Source organism: Oncorhynchus clarkii, chromosome 13 (assembly GCF_045791955.1).
Source record: "Oncorhynchus clarkii lewisi isolate Uvic-CL-2024 chromosome 13, UVic_Ocla_1.0, whole genome shotgun sequence".
Classification (NCBI taxonomy): Eukaryota; Metazoa; Chordata; class Actinopteri; order Salmoniformes; family Salmonidae; genus Oncorhynchus; species Oncorhynchus clarkii.
Window position 1 is genome coordinate 44,965,384 of NC_092159.1, and position 19,670 is coordinate 44,985,053.

General features: G+C 43.7%; 1 protein-coding gene across 1 annotated transcript in view; it reads left to right on the plus strand.

Annotated features, from left to right (window-relative positions):
• Positions 1 to 19,670, plus strand: part of LOC139364858 (glutamate receptor ionotropic, NMDA 2B-like) — a 110,992-nt gene that overhangs the window by 25,693 nt on the left and 65,629 nt on the right. Inside the window, exon 3 of the mRNA XM_071102009.1 lies at positions 17,481 to 18,080. Coding sequence (XP_070958110.1) covers positions 17,481 to 18,080 — 600 coding nt within the window. The remainder of the gene's footprint in view (positions 1 to 17,480; positions 18,081 to 19,670) is intronic.

Here is a 19,670-nt window from a genome sequence, read left to right on the forward strand (position 1 = left end):
AAATGAGGCCAATTTTGGCTTAAAAACAGTTAGAATTGAATGGCTGTGATAGGAGAAAACTGAGGATGGATTAACAACATTGTATAGTAGTTACTCCACAATACTAACCTAATTGACAGAGTGAAGAAAGCCTGTACAGAATAAAAAATATTCCAAAACATGCATACTGTTGGCAACAAGGCACTAAAGTAATACTGCAAAAAATATGGCAAAGCAATTAACCCTTTGTCCTTAATACAAAGTGTTATGTTTGGGCCAAATCCAAAACAACACATTACTGAGCACCACTCTCCATATTTTCAAGCACAGCGGTGAATGCATCATGTTATGGGTTTGCTTGTAATTGTTAAGGACTTGGAACTTTTTCAGGATAAAAGATAAACGGAATGTAGATAAGAACAGGCAAAATCCTAAAGGAAAACCTTGTTAAGTCTCCTTTCCACCAGACACTGGGTGATGAATTCACATTTCAGCATGACAATAACCTAAAACACAAGGCCAAATCTACACTGGAGTTGCTTACCAAGAAGACGGTGAATGTTCCTGAGTGGCTGAGTTACAGTTTTGACTTAAATTTGTCTGAAAATGGTTGTCTAGCAATGACCAACAACCAATTTGACAGAGCATGGAGAACTTTGAAAAGAATAATGATAAATGTTGCACAATTCAGGTGTGGAAAGCTCTTAAGAACTTACCCAGAAAGACTCACAGCTGTAATCACTGCCAAATGTGATTCTAACACGTATTAACGCAGGTGGTTGAATACTTACAGTTGAAGTCGGAAGTTTACATACACTTAGGTTGGAGTCATTAAAACTTATTTTTCAACCACTCCACAAATTTATTGTTAACAAACTATTGTTTTGGCAAGTAGGTTAGGACATCTACTTTGTGCATGAGACAAGCAATTTTCTCAACAATTGTTTACAGACAGATTATTTCACATACAATTCACTGTATCACAATTCCAGTGGGTCAGAAGTTTACATCCACTAAGTTGACTGTGCCTTTAAACAGGTTGGAAAATTCCAGAAAATTATGTCATGGCTTTAGAAGCTTCTCATAGGCAAATTGATATAATTTGAGTCAATTGGAGGTGTACCTGTGGATGTATTTCAAGGCCTACCTTCAAACTCAGTGCCTCTTTGCTTGACATCATGGGAAAATAAAAATAAATCAGCCAAGACCTCAGAAAAATAATTGTAGACCTCCACAAGTCTGGTTCATCCTTGGGAGCCATTTCCAAACGCCTGAAGGTACCACGTTCATCTGTACAAACTATAGTACACAAGTATAAACACCATGGGAACACACAGCTGTCATACCGCTCAGGAAGGAGACACGTTCTGTCTCCTAGAAATTAACGTACTTTGGTGCGCAAAGTGCGAATCAATCCCAGAACAACAGCAAAGGACCTTGTGAAGATGCTGGAGGAAACAGGTACAAAAGTATCTATATCCACAGTAAAACGAGTCCTATATTGACATGACCTGAAAGACTGCTCAGCAAGGAAGAAGCCACTGCTCCAGTTTGCAACTCCACATGGGGACAAAGATGGTACTTTTTGGAGAAATGTCCTCTGGTTTGATGAAACAAAAATAGAACTGTTTGGCCATAATGGAGGAAAGAGGGGGACGCTTGCAAGCCGAAGAACACCATCCTAACGGTGAAGCACGGGGGTGGCAGGATCATGTTGTGGGGGTGCTTTGCTGCAGGAGGGACTGGTGCACTTCACAAAATAGATGGCATCATGAGGAAAGAAAATGATGAGGATATATTGAAGCAACATCGCAAGACATCAGTCAGGAAGTTAAAGCTTGGTTGCAAATGGGTCTTCCAAATGGACAATGACCCCAAGCATACTTCCAAAGTTGTGGCAAAATGGCTTAAGGACAACAAAGTCAAGGTATTGGAGTGGCCATCACAAAGCCCTGATCTCAATCCTATAGAAAATGTGTGGGCAGAACTGAAAAAGCTTGTGCAGGCAAGGAGGCCTACAGACCTGACTCAGTTACACCAGCTCTGTCAGGAGGAATGGGCCAAAATTCACCCAACTTATTGTGGGAAGCTTGTGGAAGGCTATCTGAAACGTTTGACCCAAGTTAAACAATTTAATGGCAATGCTACCAAATACTAATTGAGTGTATGTAAACTTCTGACCCACTGGGAATGTGATGAAAGACATTAAAGCTGAAATAAATCATTCTCTCTGCTATTATTCTGACATTTCACATTCTTAAAATAAAGTGGTGATCCTAACTGACCTAAGACGAGGCATGTTTACTGGGATTAAATGTCAGGAATTGTGAAAAACTGAGTTTAAATGTATTTGGCTAAGGTGTATGTAAATTTCTCGTCAAGATATATTCGTGTTTTATTAGTCTTTGTATTTTTTTAATTTTTTAATTTTACTAATGTTAGAATTTGTAGGGGTGTGAATTCTGAAGGTACTGTATAACATCTCCATTATTGTCCTATAACATCTTTCAATACTGGACCAAGGGAGTTTTCTGTCAGGGGAGTCGGCGAGTGTGAATGTATGTGGGTATCAACTTATCAGTGTTTGTCTATGTTACAGTTGGCATCGGCAGTGAACAGCTTGGCAATTAATTAACCATGACCAGAGAGGAATGGGGGAGGAGGGGTGAATTAAAGTTGGTGGCTGAGAGGAGTGCTGGGAGGAGGTGCAGTAAGGGGGAGGTATGAGGGCGGAGGGGGTGGAGAACAGACTGTAAATAAAGCCCCTATAGGAAGACGGTGGGGTGCTAAATGAAGCCACAGTCACAAATATTCACCACCTAGAATGCTGAGACAATTAGGCCACTTTCACACTGGCAGACCCTGATACGTTCACACCGCCAGACCCTGATACGTTCACAATGCCAGACCCTGATACGTCCACACCGTCAGACCCTGATACGTTCACACCGCCAGACCCTGATACGTTCACACCGCCAGACCCTGATACGTTCACACCGCCAGACCCTGATACGTTCACACCGCCAGACCCTGATACGTTCACACCGCCAGACCCTGATACGTTCACACCGCCAGACCCTGATACGTTCACACCGCCAGACCCTGATACGTTCACAATGCCAGACCCTGATACGTTCACACCGCCAGACCCTGATACGTTCACAATGCCAGACCCTGATACGTTCACACCGCCAGACCCTGATACGTTCCCAACGCCAGACCCTGATACGTTCACACCGCCAGACCCTGACACGTTCACACCGTCAGACCCTGATACGTTCACACCGCCAGACCCTGATACGTTCACACCGCCAGACCCTGATACGTTCCCAACGCCAGACCCTGATACGTTCACACCGCCAGACCCTGACACGTTCACACCGTCAGACCCTGATACGTTCACACCGCCAGACCCTGATACGTTCACACCGCCAGACCCTGATACGTTCACACCGCCAGACCCTGATACGTTCACACCGCCAGACCCTGATACGTTCACAACGCCAGACCCTGATACGTTCACACCGGCAGACCCTGATACGTTCACACCGGCAGACTCTGATACGTTCACACCGCCAGACCCTGATACGTTAACACCGCCAGACCCTGATACGTTCACACCGCCAGACCCTGATACGTTCACAACGCTAGACCCTGAAGCGTTCACACCGGCAGACCCTGATACGTTCTGTCGTGTCTTTGGCTATGCAGGATTAAGTGATATGACATGCTATTCTATTAAATAATTTCTCCGTAATTAATATTACCTGATTGAGCTAATCATGTAAATGTAATTAACTAGAGAGTCGGGGCACCACAAAATAATATTTATAGAGCTGTTATCTTCCGAATAAACTCTTAAAGACCTAGTAATATTTTACATCAATAGCTGTCAATATCAATCGTCATCTTAATTTAGTCTCATCTGAAAGTTGTAAATTCTTGGTTATCTGCACGAACCCTGGCTAACAATTTGAATCAGCAATACAAAATTGGGTTTAATTATTTATTTACTAAATACCTAACTAATCACACAGAATTACACATACACATAATTAAATCATAACTTGATTACAAATTACGTCATAAAGGAAAACGTCCCTAGCGGAACAGATATGACAGCTTGTTACACAGAGGAAAAGGGCTGGGTTTGAGTGAAAGAGCGGGAAGACTGAGGGACACAGGGAGAAGCTGTGCTAGCGTAAATACAGTATCTGATGCATTCTAAATTACCGCCCATTTGGAAAAGGAAAATGCAATAAATATTTACTCTGAGCTGCGCTTCAGTAGATTGGTGGTAGATGGAAGGCCGTGTTGCCAAACCGAGTCCTTTGAAGAATGTCTCTGGTTGTCAATTGGATACGTTGTAGTAACGTTGTTGTGTGATAGACGGGATACTCTGTCTGTTCCTTCCTAACCCTCGTTGCATCTGCTGTTGCTAACTCAACGGCTAGGAGGTATCACTTCTGTAGTGAATAAGAGTTCAAAGTTCATACCATTCGGAACCAAAGCTCACGCTGATGTTGGCTTCGTTCTGTAGTTATTATCTGAACCATTCTGACATCGGACCGTCGTCCTCACATCCTCGGAACAGGAGGTTATAATGTCGTCAAGGGCTTATATAGGAAGGGAGAGGAGGGCATGTTTGAAAAGTTTTATAGCCCATGTCCCTTCACAGGGGCAGGCCACTGATTGAGCAGCCCTATCTTATGAAAACCCAAATCTCACATTTTAGAAGCTAAAATCACATTTCATCCCATCACAAATATTTTCATATTTAAACATTTAAATTGAACAACAATTCCATGTGAATCCGATAACCCTGATGTGTAGACTTTACTCTGTAGAGTTTGTCATCTTATCATTGATGAGAATGTCTCAGATGACAACCAAACTGACATCATATTCATTAAGTACCACCGCATATGTTCAATTGTTTGGATTACCAGAATATAGTTAATTTCCCCCCACCTTCTGATGTTCCCAGAATCTCTATGTTAACCAAGGGTTTTGCAAATGTAACATCAGTAGGGTAGAGAGAGGAAAAAGGGGGTAAGAGGTATTTATGACTGTCATAAACCTATCCCCCAGGCCAACGTCATGACAGTTCTCACCCCCAGACCCTGATACGTTCCCACCGCCAGACCCTGATGGCACACTCATTAAGTGTGTGAGAGAGAGTGTGTGTTTTGTGACTCAAGGAGTCGAGAGAAGGTGGACTTACATAGCTACCACCATAGCGCTAGCCTAATGATCCTTCTACCCATCCAGTCATTTAAGATCAATGGACACACACTGTGAGTGTGGGATAGATGGCCTCTTCTGGCTCAAACCTCCAGGACAAGAAAGACGTGGTATATTGCATCGTGTCGACCGTGATAAAGATCAGTCAAGACCAATGTGAAGACATGAGGGAGAGTTGTGGATGGATGTGATCAGTGGCTCTCGAGAAACAAACGCCTAAAGCCAGTAGAACATTTTCAAAAGATCTTAAAGCTTTACACAGGTGAATGAAATATGGCTGAAGCCTAATGATGATTTACATAAGAGTTGGCACCATATACCCTCTAAAAGTTCTTAAAGGTTAATGGACAAAAACATGGCCATACAAAAACATGCATAAGACATAAAGTAAGAAACGTTTCAAAGTCTTGACACTCTGCTATCCTGCTTCCATTCACATTTACATGTATGATGTCCAATTAAAGGTTTACCATGGGTTTACTAAGAAGAGGGCTAGTTCCTGGTGGTGGTTGGCTCCAGCTCCCCCAGCCCTCCCAGAACTGAGTCAGGAGTCTGAGGAGCCGAGCTGCGTGCTAGAGGACCAGCCCCTGGGCGGGCGGGACGATCAGCCACCTTTCATGTTGCTGCCATTGATTGGGCTTCGTTGAGGAGGAGAATTGATGTTTCTTATGAAGTCGGGGATACGAGGAATAGAATCCCCCATGGCTCCTTAGGGCACGAGCTACTAAGCCCTGATCTACAGTAGATACCGTGTTTGTGTCCATTTGTCCGAGGTAAAAGATGACTGGCTGGGGTAGTGTGTGAGTGTGTTTCTACATGTTCATTACCTAAGGTAAGGGCATTGTATAGTGTACATAAATTGATTATTGCATTGTATACGTATGCATCAGTCAAAGTGTTGGTGCGTGTGGGTGTGTGTGTCTGTGTGTGCTTGTTTATGACTGTGTGTTTGGCTGTGATCTGCATCACCAGTGTGTGCCAAACTTTAAAGAATCACTCAGTGAGAGTGACTAAGGAAGGGAGATGTGAAGAAGACAAGGGGGAATGAAAATAGAGAAAAGGTGCAGTTACACACACATTCACACACACGGTAAAAACATCTGACCTGTACTGTGAGCAGAATGGGGGAAAAAATCCCCAAAATGTGCAATGAGTTATATAGAGAGGAAAGTAAGGAATAAGGGAAGTTTAAATGTACTTTAAACTTTTCCTAGTTTCATTTGAACCCTGAATACGCATTCTTAGTCTTTCTCCTCTGTCCTGCCACCATTCTCTTTTTCACACTGTTCCCTCTCTTATTTTCTTCTGTCCCTTATGTGTATCTCAGCTCTGATCTAACTTTGGTCCTGCCTCTATCTTTCTAACTTTCTCTCTTTCATTCAATCTGCCTCCCTCTCTTGCCAGCACACTCGCTCTCTCTCTCACCGTTTTTAATTAAAATCTCTCTGCATCAAGGGATTCCGTTGTAGCTGTGATTTAAATGAGAGGGTGACATAAACCTAACATTACTGTCAGACTAAAGCAAATTCCATCAATTCATGTGAAATTTGCTGTACTGGCCGTTCTCCAATAGTGTCTGTTATATATATATATATATATATATATATATATACTGCATATGATTTTTTCCCCCTTACTATTCTTTTTTAAAACAAACTTGCCAAAGCAACTCTGTAATGAAATGTTACCACACACACTGCCTGCCTACTGTACCACCTTGCTGTGTGAAACAAAGCACTTTCCCCCCTCCTAGGCATTTTGCCCACCACCTTCCCCTCACCCACTGTGGACTCAGTCTTGGGTGGATGAGGTTGGGTCTTAATAAATCAGGATGTTACCACCGGCGCTAAGGCTAGTTTTTAATTAAAACTGTGAATCAGTCGAGCAGTATTATGAATTGTACTATGCCACGAGTGAATAAAACATAACTTCTCTCCTACATTTCTTCTGAGAGTTGGGCGCGCTGTGCTGACAGTGTTATGAAAGAGTCTGTGGAGCTTAGTGCTTGCATAAAAATAATAACTCAATAGTGAGGCCCACAGCCATTAGGGTCAACACCATTAAATTACACAAACAGCTACAAGGGCTTTAGCGCTGCTGCTAGGCCAGAGTGACGTAGACGCACAGGTTTCACATCGTGACACTTTGATGATGTTTGAAGTTGTGTCAGTTGATGATACCAAAACACTTTCACACACAGCATGATTATTATGATGCTGATGATCAGGTACTCTTGTCCGCTGGCAATTTTCAACACATGACTAATGTGAAACATTTGCTTTTCAAACACAAACAATTGCTCCATATATTTAGGGCCATTCATAAAAAGAGGTGAGCCGGGTAACTTATTCTCCACCTTTCCCTTTTGATGGGCAGAAATGAAATAAATACCACCTATGAATATATTTAAATGTAAAACTGTGCTTTTTGAACGCTCCTCTTGAAAGTATCACCAGGTTGAAGCGTAACAACTTGCCTACTTCAATGGCCCTTATTGCTAATTTATGACCTTTTGGTGTCTGTGTGTACAACTGACACCGTCCCAGAGAGAGCAGGGATGAGCCAGCAGATGAAAATTAGCCCCGTGGAGCATAGCGAATAGGAAGCGCTTCAGTCAGAGGATGACTAACTGCAATTCAATCTTACAGCTTTTCACAAGCAAACTTATGAATGCTAATTGTTTCATAATTGAAGGTGTTGGCGGGCTCACTTCACTGACTGTGGTGATGCAAATGAAGCCCTCTGGCACTCGTAACTACTGCCACAGAAAACTCAGGCGGGTTTGACCTGGTGGGACTCACGTCAGCTTTATGAATTAATGCTCACAGGCCTCTAAGTTTGTACCGTCAATTTGCGTTTATTTGCATATATGAATATACTCTAGGTAAGCTGTTCCATTTGGTATGTAACTAAATTATATGAAAAGTTTTGTTCTGTACAGCTAGCTATGAATCATCAGCCTATATACTGTGTGGCAATACACTGCAATTACTCACCATTATTTAATAGATTTTATTTTTCTAGATGATATCTTGATAAGGAGTACAGAAAGTACATTGTCAAAGATATTCTACTTTGTGTTTTGCTTCTTATTATTGTTTGATTTGGACTGAAATAGGCGCCGGTCCTCATGTTGGTTACCGTTACTGTTTATATTTAGGTGCAGGAGCTCCACGATACTTTTGAGCTAATATTCTGTAGGAGCAACAGGAGCACAAGCAGTAGAAAATTGGAGGTTCTGCCCAGGTCTCTTAGAACCGTACAACGAACACTCCGAACAAGGTGTGTTTGATTGAAATAGTATGATAGTTGTCACACAGGTACCATGTTGGAATGACAGCTCTGGATGGGGTGGTGCTGTTGACGTAGCTGAGGCTTACTCTGCGGCGTGCCTCGTGGCTGAGTGCTGGGTGGGATTAAACACGGGACATCTATTGGGAAGAGCTCCTAGATGTCATTATCCTCGTGGGGAGTCTCATCATTGGCTGGGAGCGGTGACGCACGCGGCCCTGGAAGACGGCTGGAGACAGGCATGACAGCCGTACGCCTGCAAGAAATAGTGATGATCATGCATAAAAACAACGGCGGAAAAGAGATACTGTACTGGAATCCGAGTCTCCAGCGACTCCCACGAGGGTTTAAACATGCTGCCAAAACAGATGCTCCAGCGCTGAATTACACCCTTTAATAATGTAACCTCTCTCACACCTTTACAAAGTGTACCGGGTTCTCCAAATACCATGTCCCATGAATTAATGCTTACAATGAATCAAAATCCATTCATTAGAACGTTAAATGAATACTTGAAAATGAAATCCATCAGTCATTCACCTGAGTGGAGAACAAAGTAATGTATTACTATTTCACCATTATCTGAGATAGAAACGTGAGGAATTTGATACAGGTCAGTGTCCTAACTAGTTCTTCAGTATAGTGTGTGATAGCTGCTGTTATTGCTCTGGTACAGTAAACAGCAGCTATCACACACTATACTGAAGAACCCTGGTCACCATCCATCCAATCTGTAACCAAAGCAATATTACAGTCCAAGCCTCTTGAAAGTCAGTTAGGACACTGTATCTATGCACTCAATAAGTGAACTAGTTAAGGCACTGTATCTATGCAGTCAATAAGTGAACTAGTTAGGACACTGTATCTATGCAGTCAATAAGTGAACTAGTTAGGACACTGTATCTATGCACTCAATAAGTGAACTATTTAGGACACTATCTATGCACTCAATAAGTGAACTAGTTAGGACACTGTATCTATGCACTCAATAAGTGAACTATTTAGGACACTGTATCTATGCACTCAATAAGTGAACTAGTTAGGACACTGTATCTATGCACTCAATAAGTGAACTAGTTAGGACACTGTATCTATGCACTCAATAAGTGAACTAGTTACGACACTGTATCTATGCACTCAATAAGTTAACTTTTTCGAAGCCATAGTAGCCATTGGGAAGAGAATAGAGTTGTCATCCTCAATTGTTAGTTTGTTGTACAGTAAGTCTTAGTAGCACTAGGTCTGGGATGTTTTGTCCCTTTGTCCCTTCGTCCTCTGGCTTTACAGGGGTGTAAATGCAGACAAACATGGACATCACAGTACTGAACTGGATCAGGTTGTGCTCTTGCCTAAGCAAATTTCAGGGTACCATTTTGATTCATTTGACTGTACACAAGAGCTGTTGGTTTTCACTCATGGGAGGCAGATTTTGAGCGCGTATCTATATCCCCATATCTTCTTTTAAGCAACTGCTGCAGCACCAAATTCAATTCAGACCATTTATATCCCTGCACGCAAGAAAGACAAATGCAATATTTTCAAACTGTTGTCTCTCTTTCACACACACACGCACGCACACACGCACACGCACGCACGCACGCACGCACGCACGCACACACACGCACACACACACACACACACATGCACACAAAGGAAATATCCTGCACACCTACTAATCCAAAGGCAGGATCCTGGTTCCAAAAATAACAGCTTGGAATGAGATGGATGGAGGAGGACAGATTATTGCGGCTCTGGTCTGTGAAAAGCTGTCAATAAAACACATTTAAAGTGATTACCGGGCCGTTATTGGCACGGGGGTCACTCTGGTTTTCTCACTATTCCAAAAGGCAACACTTTGAAATCATACACACCTGTAAAGGATGTTTAAAATGGAAAAAGGCCAGCTGAAGTGGAATTGTTCACGTACACTGATAAGCATATGGGGGCAGTGAGCCCACAAGTCAGGGAGGAGTTGAACTTTTCTCCTCCAATCAGAAGAGTGGGTGTTAATAGAAATCTAAGAGTTATTACAGGACCAACTGCTTACCTTCATGGTTGTGTCAAAACACATTACACAACTTCAGGCATTGTTCAGTACTTTTCTCCTCCAAGACACTTGATATTCAGACAAGCCACGGATATTGGGTTTTGTTATAACATATTATAACAATGGAATCCTTCTCCATCTGAAAACAGATTAAGATACAAACTTCATGGCTTCTTTAGTAGAAAATGTTTGGGTCTTTGACACAATTTCTCAGTACTGCAGTACAAGTTCCGGGCAAAGATAGTGTATGAATACACGGGTCATAAACAGACGTGTTGTTGTCCTCCGCACTCTCCTAAATACCAAAGCAAGAAATAAAAAATTACATATATTATGTATATGTATTTGTTCTCCTTATTCATGCAAATATTCCGACTGTCAGGCCTGACACATAATGAGAAGAGAGATTGATTGGCACTCAACATCCTCTCTCTTGAAATAGACACCATTATACACTCAATGACTCTCGGTAAACATGTGAATGTATGCCTGGCTGTGTATGGTAATGAGGGGGCTGTGAGTGGCTGCTGCAGAACATCACGTCCAGACCTCAGGTTCAAATAGACCCTCTCCTCCTCCCCAGCAGCCAGCTAAAGGCCATGCGTGTACTTTTCCACTAGAGCCAACATAGTTCACTCCTCTCAGTGGTTTGGCCCTGTGTTCTAGGGGCCAGCTCATCCCCTCAGGGACCTGATAGTACATGCTGCTGTCACAGACAAACCTCACCTTTTAGATAATACTGGGAGTCAATATTCCCCTGTATTGTATACTTTGCCCAACATCACTTGTGATGTGACTGTAGAAAGCAAATGCGCATTAATTATAAATTACAGCTTTTGATAGCTTCTCCGTATTATGAATTTCCAGGAAACACAACAGCATGGCCCTGTGTGTGTGTGTGTGTGTGTGTGTGTGTGTGTGTGTGTGTGTGTGTGTGTGTGTGCGCGTGCGTGCGAGAGAGAGAGAGAGAGAGAGAGAGAGATAGAAAGAGAGAGAGAGCGCACTGTGCTACTGTTATTTTGTGTGTACGGCTGTCTTTTGCCAGTGTGATGGCACTCCATTACAGTACCAGTCAAAGGTTTGGACACACCGACTCATTCCAGGGTTTTTCATTTTTAAAACTATTTCCTACATTGTAGAATAATAGTGAAGACATCAAACTATGAAATAACACATACTGTATGTAACCTAAAAAAGTGTAAAACAAATCAAAATATATTTTATATTTGAGAATCTTCAAAGGTGCCAACATTTTCCTTGATGACAGCTTTGCACTCTCTTGGCATTCTCTCAACCAGTCAACCAATCAATTTGTGGAATTTCTTCCCTTCTTAATGCATTTGAGCCAATCAGTTGTGTTGTGACAAGGTAGGGGTGTTATACAGAAGACAGCCCTATTTGGTAAAAGACCAAGTCCATATTATGGCAAGAACTGTTCAAATATGCAAAGAGAAACATCAGTCCATCATTACTAACTAGTTCTTCAGTATAGTGTGTGATAGCTGCTGTTATTGCTCTGGTACAGTAAACAGCAGCTATCACACACTATACTGAAGAACCCTGGTCACCATCCATCCAATCTATACGGAAAATTTTAAGAACTTCGAAAGTTTATACAATTGCAGTCGCAAAACCATCAAGCGCTATGATGAAACTGGCTCTCATGAGGACCGCCACAGGAATTGAAGACCCAGAGCCCAAATAACAGACACATCTCAATATGAACTGTTCAGAGGAGACTGCATGAATCAGGCCTTCGTGGTCGTATTGCTGCAAAGAAACCACTACTAAAGGACACCAATAACAAGAAGAGACTTGCTTGGGCCAAGAAACACCAGTCATATATTAGACCGGTGGAAATCTGTCCTTTGGTCAGATGAGTCCAAATTTGAGATTTTGGGTTCCCAAACACCGTGTCTTTGTGAGAAGCAGATTAGGTGAAATTATGATCTCCACATGTGTGGTTTCCAACGTGAAGCGTGGAGGAGGAGGTGGGATGGTGTGATGGTGTTTTGCAGGCGACACTGTCTGTGATTTATTTAGAATTAAAGGCACACTTAACCAGCATGGCTACCACAGCATTCTACAGCGATACACCATTCCATCTGGTTTGGGCTTAGTGGGACTATCATTTGTTTTTCAAAAGGACAATGACCCAAAACACACCTCCAGGCTGTGTAAATGCTATTTGACCAAGAAGGAGAGTGATGGAGTGCTGCATCAGATGACCTGGCCTCCACAATCACCCGAAATCAACCCAATTGAGATGGTTTGGGATGAGTTGGACTGCAGAGTGACGGAAAGGCAGCCAACAAGTGCTCAGCATATGTGGGAACTCCTTCAAGACTGTTGGAAAAGCATTCCTCATGAAGCTCATTGAGAGAATGCCAAGAGCGTGCAAAGCTGTCATCAAGGCAAAGGGTGGCTACTTTGAAGAATCTAAAATCTAAAATAGATTTGGATTTTTTTAACACTTTTTTGGTTACTACATATGTGTGTTATTTCATAGTTTTGATGTCTTCACTATTATTATACAATGTAGAAAATAGTAAAAAATAAAGAATAACCCTTGAATAGAGTAGGTGTGTCCAAACATTTGACTGGTACTCTATGTCAGTGCGTAAACGTGAGTGCCCGTCTAATATCTGGGTTATTTTGACAAGGCTCGCCACCACCACCCCAGCCCTGTGCTAGTTGTAGTTGTGTGATTTATGGCTGACGAAGGCGTCCAATTACAGAGCCATAATATCCACGTCATGCCTCATATCCTAACAGTGTCTCTACATCAGTTGAGCCATGTTAGCCCAAGCTTTCATTAATGACAATTACACTTTTTATAGTCCATTTAGTCCCACTTATTACCTGGGGTTATTCAGGGAGGTAACCACCAGTAGCAGTCGGCAGACATTCCTAATTAGTCAATCGTTTGGATGCAGTGTCGGGTGGGGTTCTAGTCGCATGGGCCGGGCGCTGCAGAGTTTAGCCCCTAGGCTGGTATCAGTGTGGGAGCCTATCTAGGGGTCCATCGGTGTGTAATAGATATCGCAGTGTGCTTTGGTGCGTTAAATAAACCAAATGGTGCGTGAGACATGTCTTCAGGGCTTGCTGTGCGGTCTTCTCTTAGACTTCTTCTGTTATGTGATCAACCTTTGTGTGCTTTAAGTGCCGTTCTGGGAATTCTAGAACTTCATGGGTTCATCATCTGAATGGACATTGTGTATACAGTAAATGTGTAATATGTGCCTATGTTGGTGTGTAAAATGTGTCTATGTTAATTTGCCCCTAAAAACAATCGGTGTGTAAAATGGACCCATTGCAAGGGTGCATTGATTGCTTATCAGAGTTTGCGATATGCCAGGGCACATCAATGTGTGGGAATGGGCTGTGTGTGTGTGTGTGTGTGTGTGTGTGTGTGCGTGTGCATGTGTGTGTGTGTGCGTATATATCTCTGTGTCCATCAACAGTGTGTGGAGAGGCCTATGCTAATTGTTGCCATGGAAACTGAGTGCTGCTAGAGAAGTACAGATTCAAAGGAAGCATCACCCCCTCTCTCTTTCTTCCTTTTCCTCCCCCTCTCTCTCCCATCCCTCTTTCTTTTCTCAGTCTATCTGCTGCCATTCCCCTCATTCTTTCTCTCAGTCTCCTCTTCCCTCTCATTGCTTTCCATCAAGGCCCACTCCAGCTGCCTATCCTCCCTCTCTTACTCTTTCTCACACCTCCTCCATTCTCTCTCCACGAATCTCTTTCTCTGTCTCTTGGTGTCCCTCCACCTCCTCATATGCCTTACTTTTAGCAGATTGTCTGAATTCCTATTCTCTCTCTTCCTCTGTTGCTCTTCTCTGTCCCTCCCTCCCTCCCCTGCTCCCTCTCCCTCTCTCTTTAGAGGAGTGTACAATTGGCAATTAACACAGGGACCTGTAATTAGTGCTGACGAACCTCCAGCAATTAGTTATCCTAAAGAAGTATTTTTGTCATCTCTACACACCTCCCCCTTCCATCCCCCAGCCTCTCAATCTCTCCTCTCTCTCTTTCCCTCTATCCTGCTCACTGTCTCGTTCCTATAGGGTTTGTTTGTTCAGGATTTTTCTTTTTACTCCCTCTGCCTTTTAAACTTTTGCTTTTGTTCCACGGTGAGTGTGCACACACACACACTCCACGGTGCTTACACACATACACACACACAAACACGCACACACACTCCATGGTGCACACACACACGCACACACTCACACGCTATTACAACCACCTCCACAATAGTTAGGAGCCGCTGATATGCACACTCACATACCCACAAATATCCCACCCCCCATAAATGTTAAACTCCCTTGTTATTGTAATGGTGATAGGTTAGAATGTCTTGGGGTATGATATTTGTGCGTCTGTAACTTTCTCACTCACCATTATTCATGATTCATTTAGGATTATCCGTAATCATGGTAGCATTCACATCATGTAGAAATGTTTAGAAACGTATTCTATTCTTATTTACAATTAAAGTGACTCCAAAATGACACAAACTATTTACAAAAAGTGCTGTAATTTGGAAACGAATCACCCGATATAGATGAAAATACCCTCAAATTAAAGCTGACAGTCTGCACATTAACCTCATCACAATTGTATCATTTCAAATCCAAAGTGCTGGAGTACAGAGCCAAAACAACAACAAAAATGCCCAATTCTTTTGGAGCTCACTGTGTAGTTTTTCAAATAGGATATGTTTAACTACTTATTCTTCTCACTTTGTGTCATTCACTCTCTCTTCTTCCGTCCCTCAGCCCCCCCTCTTCATCACTGTTAATGAAGGTCTATAAAAAAGAGAGATACAGTATGTGGTCATTCACGTAAAGCGTTGGAGAGAGGTGGATGGAGGGATGGAGAGTAAATGAGTGTTGGGATAAAATAGGACAGAAGAGAGGAGGAGGGGTGAAGATGCGGGGGGGTATTGAGACTTGTTATTCGCTCGGGGCATTCATCACTCCCTCCCTCAGAATCTGTCCATCTTTCTGTCTGTGTATCAGGGAGCCAGTGTTCACTCATCACATCAAGCCAGTTCCTCAGTCATCATGTACCTCTCTCTCTCTCTCTTTCTATTTCTCTCTGTCTGCTTCTTTCTCATCCTATCTCTCCCTCTCTCCTTTGCATTTCCCTATTCCCTCCTCCTCTTGCCTTCTCTCTTTCCTCTCTTCCCTCCCTGTCAGGGATTCAGCCACCCATCCATTTGGAGAGTTTATGTCATCCATAATAAAGACCATTATCCTGCTTGAAAACACCCCTCGTGAAATATTGATCAGTATGAGTGTATATACCTTGTATCCATGTGTGTGTGTGTGTTTCTGCACTATTGATGTACTGCATGTCATATACAACCTGTCCTAGCTAGGTTTCCATCCAATAGGCCACAGATGTTCATGTGAATATAAAACAAATCAGCATAAAGAAACTAGTGGTGTTTCCAGTGAAATGTACTTTTCTCTCAACTTTTCATTTACCGAATAAAAACCTGAGGTTCAATGTGTTTCTAATGCATTTTCAACTCTACTAATATTTTTGTCACAAAAACTGTTGTATTAAGTAGAAAATGTGCCTACTCTGGTCTTGGCACATGCACTCTAGCCAACAGCTCGCAGATACAGTGAGGCCAGTCTACATGATGCGTTTACTATGGATAAACAGCACTCTAGCCAACAGCTCGCAGATACAGTGAGGCCAGTCTACATGATGAGTTTACTATGGATAAACAGCACTCTAGCCAACAGCTCGCAGATACATAGAGGCCAGTCTACATGATGTGTTTACTATGGATAAACAGCAGTCTAGCCAACAGCTCCCAGATACATAGAGGCCAGTCTACATGACGCGTTTACTATGGATAAACAGCAGTCTAGCCAACAGCTCCCAGATACATAGAGGCCAGTCTACATGATGCGCTTACTATGGATAAACAGCAGTCTAGCCATCAGCTCCCAGATACAGTGAGGCCAGTCTACATGATGAGTTTACTATGGATAAACAGCAGTCTAGCCAACAGCTCCCAGATACAGAGAGGCCAGTCTACATGATGAGTTTACTATGGATAAACAGCAGTCTAGCCAACAGCTCACATATACAGTGAGGCCAGTCTACATGATGAGTTTACTATGGATAAACAGCAGTCTAGCCAACAGCTCACATATACAGTGAGGCCAGTCTACATGGTGCGTTTATTATGGATAAACTGCAGTCAAGCATCAATCATCATGTCACCAGAATAAGACCCTCAATATTTATTGTAAAGGAGCATCAAGATCACCATGCACTTACACCACCCTGTGAAGTTCATAATTTATTTCATCTGTAGCCTAATAAACTGCATGGTTTCCCGAGTCATAGTGGGAGAACCACACACCATATCTCTCCAAGGTTATTCTATGGTTATTCTATCAATATTTGCACATAAAGGCGTTTCCACCACCATTTCTCGCATAATACATTTATCCAATGAATATAAAAACATGTCGAACAAAAAAAGATCTGTCAGCATTTATAAAAATATACCGAAATCTCCTGTTCCCATCACAGCTGTAGTGATTTTTTTTATATGGTATGACTTTACTGGCATAAAAACTGTAGATGGAAACATGGTTAGTGATACACTGATTCATGTTATAGGCTCTTGTCAATCCACTTAAGTCAATCAATGTCTATGGGCCACATTGACCTCTCTCTCTCTCTCTCTCTCTCTCTCTCTCTCTCTCTCTCTCTCTCTCTCTCTCTCTCTCTCTCTCTCTCTCTCTCTCTCTCTCTCTCTCTCTCTCTCTCTCTCTCTCTCTCTCTCTCTCTCTCTCTCTCTCTCTCTCTCTCTCTCTCTCTCTCTCTCTCTCTCTCCCTCCCTCCCTCCCTCCCTTCCTCCCTCCCTCCCTCCCTCCCCACCCCCCAGGTATTACATTCCCACTTCTCGATTATGCCTGTCTGCGGCTGCCACAGCGCCTCCCACCCTCAGGAAAGGCGAGCGTCCCCCACACCCCTGCCCCCCCAGGAGGTGAGACGTCCTCCCCGGCGCCGTGCGGCCCTCTCCTCCCGCTCCCTGTCCCTCCTGGGCCTCCTGATGTGCCTGTTCCACCTGCCCCCCGCCTGTCACTCTCGCAGAGACAAGGGCGGGGGCGTGGCCCACTACATCCCCATGGCCCAGCCCCCCCACCACCAGGTTCTGCCCAAGCTGGTTCAGGGCCTCAGCATCGCTGTGGTGCTGGTGGGCAACTCTAGCGAGGTGGCGTTGGCAGGCGCCCGGGAGAAGGACGACTTCCTGCACATGCCGCTGGCGCCCAACGTGGAAGTGCTCACCATGAACGAGACGGACCCCAAGAGCATCATCAAGAGCATCTGTGACCTAATGACAGAGCACTGGCTACAGGGCGTGGTGTTCGGGGACGACACGGATCAGGAGGCCATAGCCCAGATCCTGGACTTCATCTCTGCACAGACACACATCCCCATCCTGGGGGTCCGCGGTGGCTCCTCCATGATCATGGCTGCCAAGGTACAGTGTGTGTGTTTCTATGTGTACTGTGTGTGAGAGAGAGGGTGATTGAGAGAAACAAAAAGCATGAACAAAGTTTTTATCTGTTAGTCTTGATCCTCTGTATTTCATTGTTGTCTTAAACAATGATCTGTTCACAAATGAAGTGGCGACGTCTTTCTGGTGCAACGTCGTTACCACTATCAGATCAATGCTGGTTCATTCATGGGAAAACAGATGCAGAGGTTTGACAGAGAGCACGAGGGGTTGTTTCCTTTGAAGAAAACTGGAAAGAGTGGGGAAGTTGGAGACAGGATCAGCGTGGTGCGATAGGAGGGAACAGGAAGACAGGGAGAGAAGACGTGCATAGAGAAAGAAAAGAATAACTCAAGTAGACTGGCATGAGCTGAGAGAGAGAGAGAGGAGAGAGAGAGAGAGAGAGAGAGAGAGAGAGAGAGAGAGAGAGAGAGAGAGAGAGAGAGAGAGAGAGAGAGAGAGAGAGAGAGAGAGAGAGAGAGAGAGAGAGAGAGAGAGAGAGAGGAAGCTGTACTGTCACCAGACATACAGTGTTACCTCGGCATGACAGAGTTCCACTAGATCCCTCTATGGCTCATCCCTATGATATTTCTCCCCCACCCCTTTTCATTCTATTCACTTTAACCATGTCTAATGGGATGAAGCAATCTGGTCCTGCTTTATCTTAGCCGGCTGTGATCCGCGTTTGGACCGTGCTGCTGGACTGGACAATTTTTTTCTGCAGAATAATCAACTTTTATTCAGCCTGAACAAACACAGCTGTACAAAATGGGCTCCCAGAAACTCATAGAATTTTAAACAGCCTCCAAAAAAAAGCTGCCCGGAATGAGGCCGTCCGCTGGGCATTCCAACTGACGTCACGCGCTTTCAGCACAACGGCTTCCATTGTGGATAAAGCATTATCTCTGCTCACCCTTCCACGTTTGACCCTGCGTCAACAGGGTCCACCAGCAAACATGACCCACTAGGGCCACCAGCCAGCCATTCATCCCCCTATATCCCCATTACACTATGGAGGATAGCATTGGACAGTCAAATGACATTTACCCCACACATCTCTATCGACAGGTACGACATCCACTGACCCTGCCCCTTGTGCCATGGCCATACATACGTGTCACTGACCCCATAGTATATCCTACACACATAGATATATTGATGATACACCACCCGCCCGTGTTAAACATGTAAACATTATGTGTTTTATTGTTCATAATGAGGTGTACAGGGTATGCATGCAGACTGAAGGTGTAATTCATTAAGTGCACGTGCCATCCATGCGCCAGGAGCCCAGGCTTGTGCTGCTGCGGCTAAATGGATTTCCCAGGCCGGAAGCCAACACAGGGCCCAGGAGAGAGAAATGGAGCCACATCCAAGGCCATGCTAGTCTCCGTCTCCAAACGGATGTGTGTCTGTTGTTTAATGGGCTGAAACAATATTGGTTGAGAATATGGTAGAATAAGAGTGGGAGAAGGAGAGGGATGGGGAAAGAAAAGCCTCTCCTCCTGAGAGGGAATCTTGGGGGAAAGAAGGACAGCAGGTGTGTGGAGAGGACGGCGCTGCAGAAGCTAGCTG